The sequence below is a fragment of the Cajanus cajan genome, chromosome 1 (assembly GCF_000230855.2).
Source record: "Cajanus cajan strain Asha chromosome 1, NIPB_CcT2T_4, whole genome shotgun sequence".
NCBI classification, from domain to species: Eukaryota; Viridiplantae; Streptophyta; class Magnoliopsida; order Fabales; family Fabaceae; genus Cajanus; species Cajanus cajan.
The window spans coordinates 10,652,843-10,664,163 of NC_138517.1; the positions used below are offsets into that span (position 1 = coordinate 10,652,843).

At 28.5% G+C, this 11,321-nt stretch overlaps 1 protein-coding gene across 1 annotated transcript; it reads right to left on the reverse strand.

Moving 5' to 3' along the window:
• Positions 1-5,740: 5,740 nt before the first annotated feature.
• Positions 5,741-10,016, reverse strand: LOC109819198 (annexin D5). Its single transcript, XM_020384830.2, has 6 exons — positions 9,857-10,016; positions 9,265-9,410; positions 8,705-8,920; positions 7,724-7,939; positions 7,543-7,632; positions 5,741-6,185 (listed from the first exon to the last, which is right to left on the reverse strand). Exons 1-6 carry the CDS (start codon positions 9,930-9,932, stop codon positions 5,982-5,984), a joined length of 948 nt encoding a protein of 315 aa, XP_020240419.1. The 5' UTR covers positions 9,933-10,016; the 3' UTR covers positions 5,741-5,981.
• Positions 10,017-11,321: the final 1,305 nt, after the last annotated feature.

The window sequence follows — 11,321 nt, forward strand, 5'->3', positions numbered from 1 at the left end:
GGTCGATTGGCATCCCCGACACTCGAGAGGATTCAACGGAGGTGATTTGTTGACTAGTTTATCATTCCTAAGTAGTGATTAGGGGTTAATCATATGTGTAAGCTAATTAACGAGGTATTACCTAATTTAGTAACCTTAGTACAGGGTCCATTAAGGATTGGGCCCATTAATGTCAATATAAATAGTTCACATCTCGAGGTAAAGTTACTGTTCATTTATTACTATCGATATTCGTGTTTATCTTGACTTAAGCATCGAAGTGCCTTTTACAAGTACCTCCCCCCACCGGAATATTTGCTCGAAGCTCTCGTTCAGCCTTCAGACTACGAGAAGATTACTAGTGTGCCCTCTGATAGGTACAATTAGCTTTCCAATGGCTTTGAAATCACTTAAAAAAGAGGTCTAGAACTCTAGTTATGACCTTTTTAATAAGCAAAAGTCAAGCTGTCAACATTTAGGAAAATTATTGCAGTTTTTACAATTTTCAACATAGTACATGATGGAATTAGAACCTGAGTCCTTCATGAAAGTTGTAGAAATTCTTCTTGTATTTCATATGAGATAAGGATAAACATGATAAGAGTAGTATAACTTGCTATGCATTATTTTATGTGAAGGTTGTCATTGTAGGATAAATGATTTTGTTAAGTTGTATGTTGATGCATATTGTATGATGGATGAATTTGGTGAACATGAATAGAATACTTGTGTCTATTGCATGTTATGTGATGTAGGATGATGATAATAAGCATTGGCATGCTATCTTTGTATAGTTGAAATAGTGATGAGCATTGATATACTCTATATGATTGGTATGCTATTGTTGAATAAATTGTGGAGCATTGATACGCTATTATGGAATGAATTGTTAAGTATTGGTATGATATTCTTGGTTGAGGTGTTAAGTATTGGTATGCTATACATGATTGATGTTATTGATCTCTATATGCATTGACTAGATGTGATGTATATAGTAGATACATGGTTAGGTTTAGATGTTGAGAATATGGTATGACATTAAAACATGATAGCTAACTCAGGACTTGATGAGAGAAAATTATTTTAAAAACTAAAGATCCAACATAGGGTATCTTGGAGTGATGCTTGGGTAGACCATTGTTTGGAAAACCCTCCTTGAGTAGGTGCGTCTCTTGGAGTAAAATTTTAAGGCGTGTTGAGTCTTCTTCAAGTCCTTAGTTAGTGGTTGAGTAAAGTAAGAGGTTGAGGGCTATAACCCTTAACCAAGTACCTAGAAAGGTTACGTGACTTCTTGAGGATAATCAGTGAGAAAATTCTATATGTGACTTAGTAATGCATGTCAAGGTCGTGATAATCCTATACCCAACTGTACTATTCATGACAGTGGAATTGAACTTTTCCAATGTAAGTGATAAGATCCGAGAAACCACAGGAGGGATTGGTATCCCATTTTGCTGTAATCGAGCCAACGCTTTAGGCGTGAAAACGATTGGATCAGTTTGGTAGGGTGGAAATCACTTAGATTACTCATGTTGTTAGGAGATTTTCCGTAGGTGAATATGTGTCGACACATTGATTGATATGTTTGTATATGATGTATGTTGAGTCGTGTTTATATGCATTGTTGATGTCTTGGGGGACACGATTGGATGAGGTACGTGTTTGCTTCGGATGTGTTAGCTTTCATGTATGATATATGGCATGATGTTGTATATTATAAATTTATTTTCTATATATACATGTTTTCGAACTCTAGCTTACCCTTTTTGTTTCCATGGTGGTTTGGACTGTGATGATCATACGTTATATGACAACAAATCAGGGCTAAGCTTGAGGAGCTATTGGACTGTAATACTTTTTAACGATGGTACTATTGATGTAACTTGTATAGGTGTGCTTGACCGACACTAGGACATAGGATTATTTGGGATTACTGTATACATGTATATATCCTATTTATATCAATTTGGTTGTTTTACTTATATACTCATGTTACGTGTGTATGTATGCATGTATATTATATTTCTTTCCATAATCTTGTATGTTCTAATAATTTAGTTTTCATTAATAGTAACATTAATTTTACATGGTGGGATAACCACGCCGAGTTGTTACAATTGTCAATATTGTAATATTTTCTATTTATAAAAACTAAATATTGTAAAAATTAAAATCAAATTTAAGCATATTGTAAGTGAAAAGAAATCGGAGTTTTTTTTTTTGTTACAATAATTTTTATTTGAAATATTTTTCTAATTATAATAAAATGTCTTATAAAAATAATTAAGGCTTCGGAGAACAAAATATACGTCAAAACTGTTTTTTTTTTTATAAATAAAAGCTAATACATTTTTCATCCTACGGGTTCTACACGAATGGACTATGAAGAAAGATCCGCAACAACATAAATGTATTGCTAAAAAGAATCCATTATTATTAAGCAGTTCGCACTATTTCTTTATTTGGATGTGAAGAAAAATTAGGAAAAAGAAAGTTGAAAGAAAGAGAAAGAGGAAAAGAGAAAATAAAGAGAAAAATCAAAATTTCTTGATTGGGCTAGCATATATTTTGGGCTGCAATGAACAACTCTCGTGAGTTGGGCTTCGCACAATGACATATTGACTTTTGCCATTTACACTCTTCTATTTGTTAAATACACCCCTCTTTGTATTTTTTCGTTGGATTATTAAATAACTTTATCTTCTCTCTCTTTTATCTAGTGGCAGACCTACGTACACTTGAGGCACTAGAAAAAAAAAAAAAAAAAAAAAAAAGACTAATTATCAAAAGATTTTGTTCTAACAGATTTTTTTTTGAAGGGATTTCTAACAGATTTAGATTTATCAAAAAAATATATTACCAACAGATCCAAAATTTATAGATAAGCAAAATTCACGGTTAATTTTTTTCTGATAGATTTTTATTCGTAAAAAATTTTAGAAGTTATAGCAGATATAACAGACAAAATTGCGATGACATTTTTAATTACTTCTGAATTTCATCTCGTTCAAAAATTGAAATTTTTTTGACAAATTTTAGTGACAGATAATCTGTTGAAAACAAATTTCATCAAAAAGTTGAAAACTCTGTCAGTAACTATAAAAATAAAAATAAAAAACATAGACAACCATTCAATCTATTTGGGGTACCAAAAAATTAAATAATTAAAAAAAAACCAATAAATTTTTTTAGTACCTAAACAATTTTGCATGCTAAACATGATTAAATATAACTATATTAAATCCTTAAGGTATCTAAACAATGTTTATAAAAAAATATATATTTTTAAGTTATAAATTTAACTATTTATTAATATAATATACAAATTCAAATAAACTGATAAATATGTATAATAATTTTAATTTTTACTCTAAATTATTCTTTTAAATAAATAACTATAAATGATTTTATCTTTAATTAAATATATATTAATTAATTGAAATATTAATAATATGAAACTATACTTATTTTATTTATTAACATAAATAATACATATAATTAACTTATTTAAATGAACAATGCATTTTTGACCGGCTAATCTCAACCATTAAATATTCCATAATTAATTTATCTAGTAACGTTGGATCTAGATGCACAACTAGTGTAATTAATGGGGGGAGGCAATTGCCACCTAAAAGTAAATATTTTAATTTCTTAATATATTGAATAAATATTTTTTTCACTCGTAAAATATATTTTATAAAAAAGAAAAAATAAATTAGTACTCCCCTATTCTCGTTTATAATCAAATTAAGAAAAAAAGAAACCAACATCATACATTCACACTTGTTAACAAAAATAGACAACTTTATTAAATTATTTTGATCTCAATTAAAAAATAAACTTATTTCTTACAATACTCTTTATATTAAAACTTGTTTTAAGCATAAAGTCGTGTTAAATGAAAGGTATTTTTAACATAATTTTATTAAATGAGATAAAATAATATATATTTGCTTGAGTCTTGAATTATGAATTTTTGTCTCCTCTAAATTTATAATTTGAAAACATTACTCTTAATTTTCAATTATTGTTAATTTTAGGTTTTTGTTGACTATTTTTTTTTCTTATATTTTTGTCTCTTTTCAACTCACTCTTCATTAATAAGGAGTGCTATATATATATATATATATATATATATATATATATATATATATATATAATTATTATTTTTATCTTTTAACTAACCTGTTCCACCAACTCAAGATCTTAATTTTGTTATTGCTTGTCTTGTTTATCTTTTTTTTTTTTTTAGAGATTTCTTTTCTTGGACTATTCTCAAGATATATATGCTTTGATCTTTATCTTGAAGTGGTTTAATGCCAATATTTCTAGATGATATCCAGATATATTTTTTTTATGCTTTTTTATGCTTGAAATGGTAGATAGGGTTAATACTCCCATGACAACCAAGTAAAGAACCAATGTTAGGGATTCTCAGGTTAAAGATTTTTATTCATTTAGTTGGTAGTTGAAGTTTAATAGTATCTAATTTGACTTATAACTTTATTTATCGAATTAAGAGTCAACAGAATCCCATCAGACAAGGATCTTTATGCCCATTAAACTAGGATGTTCAAATATTTATGTTTTATTTTTCATGTATGCAATTGGAAAAATTGACATGTATTTAACAAATTTTTTAGACAAAATGATCGGTCCTCCCTATATCACACTTAGGTTTTCTTGCTTCACGATGCCCGCAATCTTAGCATTGAATCACTTCATTTATCCATGAAGACAATTCAATTTCACATGATAGAAGGAAGTCATGTTGGGATACAAACAAGTTTCACATCGATAAAATAAGAAAAGAAATAACAACTTATAAAACATACTCATACTTCAATGATAAAGAGGTCTTTTGGGTGATGACCAAAAACAAAATCGTGAGGGCTCAGGCCCAAAGCGAACAATATCTCATCATTGTGAAGTTGTGTGTGAAATAACCTTATAAAAATAACACTTATAAAATATCTCCTCAAACAAATATCATAAAATAACCCCATGAAGTGGTATCAAAGTCGTAAGGTTGGATTCAGTGACACCTGACAGATTCCGCTATATGAAAGGTTAGGCCCCTTGTTTGAGGGGAGGATTGTTGGGATACAAACAAGTCCTACATCGATAAAATAAGAGAAGAAATAACAACTTATAAAACATAAGCATACTCCAATAATTGAGAGGCCTTTTTGGATGATGACCAAAATTAAAACTGTGAGGACTTAGTTCCAAAGCGAACAATATCTCATCATTGTGGAGTTATGTGTAAAAATAACTCTTATAAAACATCTTCCAAGACAAATATCATAAAATAATCTCATAAAGTCAATGCAGCAAGATGAGAAAAAGTCTTTAGAGTTAAGAGTGATAATTAGAGATACGAGTGATCTGACCTTATTAAAAGATACATAGAACAGATCCAACTTTACCCATAGTTCCATTTGACATGTGCACATAGATCAATATTTCCTTCACAAATTTGACTAAATTACCCTTTATCTTCAAAATTATATTTCCAAGCAAAAATACGTAATTGCATTTTCTATCTTTTCTTTTCCCTCATTTTCTATCTTACGACACCTGGAAAAACACACTACTCATATTTTGTAGCAAAAAAAAAAAAACTCTAGAGTTGCATTATAAAACTGTATTAAGTAAGACGTTAAAATAACCAATTGTTACCCTTAAATCTTACATAGACGATCAAGGTTAACTTTAAGTAAAACTACTTGAAATAATGTTGATGATCTATGTAAGATTGAATGGAAAATATTATCTCCTTTAACATCTATTTGATTGTCATATTTGATTGCACAAGAAAAGACAAAAGTTTTCATACTCACAAAGCACTACAAAAATAACAACACAATAAAAGCAAATGAGATGGGTTACATGAATCACAACACTAGAAACCGCAAGATTTAACATGTTGTCAGGACTTAAACATGAGAGAGTGAATGTATTCCACAAGAAACATCATTGAACATCTTGGCTACTGATTAGTGATTAGGGCCCAAAAGTGAGAGAAGAAAGGCTCTGTAGTGACCAGATGTCTCTGAGTGAACTTCATCGTTCAGTGTCTTCTTGTGTTTCTTTAAATATTCAGCTTTGATATACTGCATATCAACCTCAGTCCTTGTTACAATGACCCTTATGAGTGTGGAATCATCAGTTCCTAAACCTTTCATTGCCTTACGCAACACCTGCATGGTGGTAATGGTAACATATTTTAAAATGTTCCCTCATTCATATTTGAAGAATCAATTTCCACAATATTACCTTTTTGGGTCACTTATGTATACTCCTAATTACATATGCTACCAATGACCAAAAGTTATATAATCCAAGTTACATAGATAAAATACAATCTGCTTACTCTTAATGCCCTTGGAGAAGAGATGTAAATGCCTAAAGACACAAACAAACTGGTTCCAGAATTAGTAAAGGTGTGTTTGATTTCTATTTTCATAAACTAGTTTTAGTTTTCAAAATGCAACTAAATAAAGTTGCTCAAACAGCTGGTGGAGGGTTGTGCAAGGTACAAAATAGAGTGTGGAATTGAGAGACTGGTTGAACAAGATGAAAAATAGAAGAAGAAAATGATAAAAACGTCACTAAGTTGTTTCTGTTGTTTGGTTTTCAAAATACTTCTTTTGGAAACAATTTTCAAAATTTTGGATGAGAAATTGATTGTGAAGTAATGTGAAATTGTTTTAAAAAGTAGTTTTTAAAACAAAAAAAAAGTGAGAAGGAAATCAAACAAACTCTAATTGTGTGTTTGGATGAAGAATTTAAATAGAGTAATTCATTTATTTGAAGAATTTCAAATTCTTTAAGGTGAAATACTTTGTTTGGATGGAGAATTTATAAAGAATTTGAAATTTAAACATTTATGAAATTCCTTGAAATAGTAGAATTTGAAATTCTCCCAAAAAAAGTAAGAATTTCAAATTCTTCATATATTTTTTTCTTCTTATTTCCCTTATATATTTTATCTTATCTCTTATCTCTTCATATTTTTAATTATTGAATATTCAAAAATATTTTTAAAATTTTTAAATATTATTTAATATTAAATTTTAAAATTATTAAATATTTAAAAGTTAGCTAATATTTATTTATAAAATTTAATTCAAAAATATCAAACATATAAATATATTTTTAAAATCAATTTTATCATGGTAGAATCAAATTATTATATCCAACTTAACAATTTAAAATTTAAAAAATTTGAATTGACTTATCCAAACAAAATATTTTAAAAATGGTAAAAATTGAAATCAAAGTAATTCAAATACTAGGAATTTAAAATTCCTTGAATTTGCAAAATCACTCATCCAAACACACCATAAATCTTTCATAGTTCCCTGCCTTGTAAAGTTGTAACACAAGCGCACTGTTATTTCAAAGAAATAGTTAAATACTTTTCCTACACCCTTGTCAATTTAATTCCTTAACAATAAGCCTAGCATAAGAATCTTCTGTTTGTCATGGAACAAAAAAATTGTTCCAATAGCATTACAACATGCAATTATCAAAAGTTGAAGTGTAGTGGAATACCTTTGTAAAATAAATTCCTGGATTAACAGCACATTGGATTATTGTCAAAAGTGCATGAGCAAAATGCCCAGATGTTTCATTCTTTACTGCCTGACAAATTCAGACTGAATAAATAAACACCAAAAAAATACCTCAAGAAAGAATAAATTTTAATAAAGGAATTAAAAAATGCTCAAAATACCTTCTTCAAAGAGTGACCATACATGTCATGGTAATAAGAACTGACAGCAGCCAAATGTGCTGCACTCCGTTCACTGAATATGTGGATAAAAGTCTTTTCATCAGTTCCTAGTTTCTTCTCCCCAGCTTTGTAAAGAACCTTTGCATCCTTCTCAGCAATTTCTCTATTAACCTCAGGGCCTTCGTGACGAGGCGTGCTTAAATATGCAAGCAAAAGCTGAAGCAAGTTTTATACAAAAAAGGCATCACTGATTTAATAACTTGAAAGGAACTCATGTGATCATGAAAGCAATCAAAGAATCATGAGACAAAAATTTGCATCATTCAATCCAATCTTTTCCACGGATCCAAAGAAAATTTTAGTGCCTTTATGGATATAGTCTTGAATGATGCAAAATAGAGCCTTGCCATAACAAGGGATCCATCCAACATTTGGTTGGTAGGAGAATGAATCTGTTTAAATATAAACTTACAAGAGTTTTTAAAAGTTTCTTTACAAAAAAAAGTGTTTTTTAAAGTAGAAAAACTCTTATAAACACTTTTTAGCTTGTATCCAAACAAGTTCATTGTATATTTACAGGAGATATGTATGAAAAACTCTACATTAATACCTATTACTGGCCATAATACAACCATGAAGCACAAGCATAGGAAGACAATTATGAATTCTTCAGCTGACAAAAAGAACCCTTAATGTTACAACTTAGTGATGATAGCTAAGGTGTCTTTCATAAAATCCACACACAAGGACAAAGAGAAACTAACCCCTTTTATTATTATCCCCATAGGCGATACAATGTCATGCTCAAGACAAACAACACTTAGATTGTTAACAAAAGTTAGTTAATTCTGTTATTGATGTATTTAGATGTTAGATAATCATTAATTCGGTTGACATAGATTGTTAGCTCAAGATTCCTTAATATGACTAATTCACAACTGCTGGGGTTCCTTTCATAAAAGTTACAAATAGAAACCTCACCTTTTGATGATCCCCAAGGCTGGTGTTTATTTGAATATCTTGCTCTACATAAACACCAAACATAGAATGGTAGATCTGTTTTAAATATTGCAGCTGCGATGGACTCCGTGAACATATAACTTCAGTAGCACCTTTAAGAGTTCTGTCTATTAGAGACTGCCTAATGATTGTCGAGTCACGTCTTGCAGGGTCATGCATCCAGAGCAGAACAGCAGTCTGATAGACAGAAAAAATACAAAACAAACCAGATATCATCAGCGCAAGACGAGGTTTTAAATGCGTCTGTTTGGATAAATTCTCTATAAATACTTATAAAAGATTTTGGAGAATCAAAATTATATTCTTCATAAACTAAAATTAGTTTATGCATGAATTAAAAATAAGATTTTGGAGAAGTTAATAAAAAAAAGTTTATACAAAATAGTTTATGAATAAGCTAATATTAGTTTATAGAGAAATTTATTTAATTTTTTTCTTCATATTTTTCTCTCATAAAAGTGATTTTATAAAAGTTTACCCAAACAAACCTTATATCTAGTTTATATTAAAATTTTAGTAACCTCTAGCTTTCCACTGAGCTCCGAAGCTAAGCGTTTGGAAAGTTCCTCAGAATACATTGCTCTGTATTCTTGTTGGATGTAGGCACGCTGTGTGGCATCTCGATGAGCAAGAATATTGATAACAGCACTAGTATCACACCCAAGTCCTGTGCAAACACAGAATTAGAATGAAAAAAAAAAAATGTCTCAAGGATCAACAAGGCACATATTAAGTTTGGTAGAGTAAATCTAGAGCAATAGGAATAGACACTTCACAAACAATCCCTTTGTAAGTAACAAGAATCATTCAGTATTCTTCACAAGTACATATCCTTACAAGGTAAAATTTAGATGAAAAATACTCTTAAAACAGAAAGCTGGGCAAAGATCTAGGAGCATCATCAATTAACTTAATATAAGCAGTTAACAACATTGGTAATCATGGCTTGTTTCCAAACATGACGATTAAAAGCATGCATGGTCCAGTAGAATTGAATAACTAAGTAAAGCATATAACATCCTTAAAAGGGTAGTTTGAAACAAAAAACTACCTAATTAACGTTATAAGAGATGATTAGAAGCATAGCCAACAAGTATGGAGAGAGAAGGGTACCCTTGAAAGCACGGTAAAGTTGCATGGCATCATCTCTTGGAGAAGGAGGAACTGGGGGTACACTCAAGGTAGCCATCTTCCTCTTTGAAAAACACCGAAGAGAAGGGGGAACAGAGACAAGTTATGAGTAGAAAAAGTAAACGTGGTGAATTAAATATACCATGTTTTTTCTTGGTCCACCAGAATGAGAAAACACTGATTACATTTTCTAATCCAGTACGTCCCAACCACTCCATTGGACCACAAACAAAAGATTAATTTCTTTTTCATCATAACCAATCTATAGGACAACAAATAAAATAAAAATGTAAGAGACAATCTCTTAAATAAAATAAAATAAATGATAAAAGTAATTAAAATTAAATATGTGTGAGTGATATATTAATTATCAAGGAATTTCATAGCAATTTTCGATAAGTTATCTAGAAATTGTGAAAAGTTTGAATATTGCATTTTATTAATAATATAGATTTCTCTACCAAAAATAACGTGAAAATAAAATAAGATTTTTACAAATATAAAAAAGTTAAAAATAAACGTTGCGTTATTTATTTACTATTTATTATTTTAAAAAAAGTAATTTTCCCCTTTTCATAAGACTGGATGAGCAGTCCTTTCGGTAGCTCATGAATAAATAATAATTTTAATTTTTAAATGATATTTAAATTATATTGTTTTACTTTAAAATTAGTTTTTTTTTAGAAACAAATATATTTTTTTGTCTATTATTACAATCTTGTGGAAAAAGCAGTTTAATCATTATTGTATTAAGAATATGTTTGGAAAAAATATGATAATTCAATTATTTTAATAATTGATTATAATTAATTATAATTAGAATATAATTTTATTTAAATAATCTTGTTAAAAATGATTTTAAGATATTTAATTTTGTTTGAGTATAATGAAAAAAGTCAAATTTTTATATAGCAAATCAACTTAAAAGAAAAAAAATTGTTGAAAAATAATAATAAATTTTAAATTTTCAGCTTCTTAAAAATAACATGTTTTAAGAAAAATCATTTGCAAATTCAAATTGCTGTTTCAAACATACAACTTATTTACAAATAACTTTCTTTTTCTAAAAAATTAACTATTATTCTTTTTCCAATATGTTATAATCTTAACGTAATTCAGCGTTATAATGATTTTTGTAAAAAAAAAAATTCAACATCAATTGAATATGGTTTTATTTTTTTCATAAGGTAGTTTGTGTTTGTAAAATGTAGTTTTTATTGATCAAATATTATTTAAATTTTTATTGTCAACTTTAAGAAATTAGAAAATAAAATAAATATATTAAGTGAAATGGTAAAAGCTAATAATAAGAATATTTACAATTTTTCATTTTCTAAAATTACTAATAAAGTTTTTAGTAAGTTATTAATGATATAAAAAAATATAAAGAAAGAAAAATTCTTAAAAAGTGTATTTATATAAAAACAAATGTTTAGAAGATGAGAAA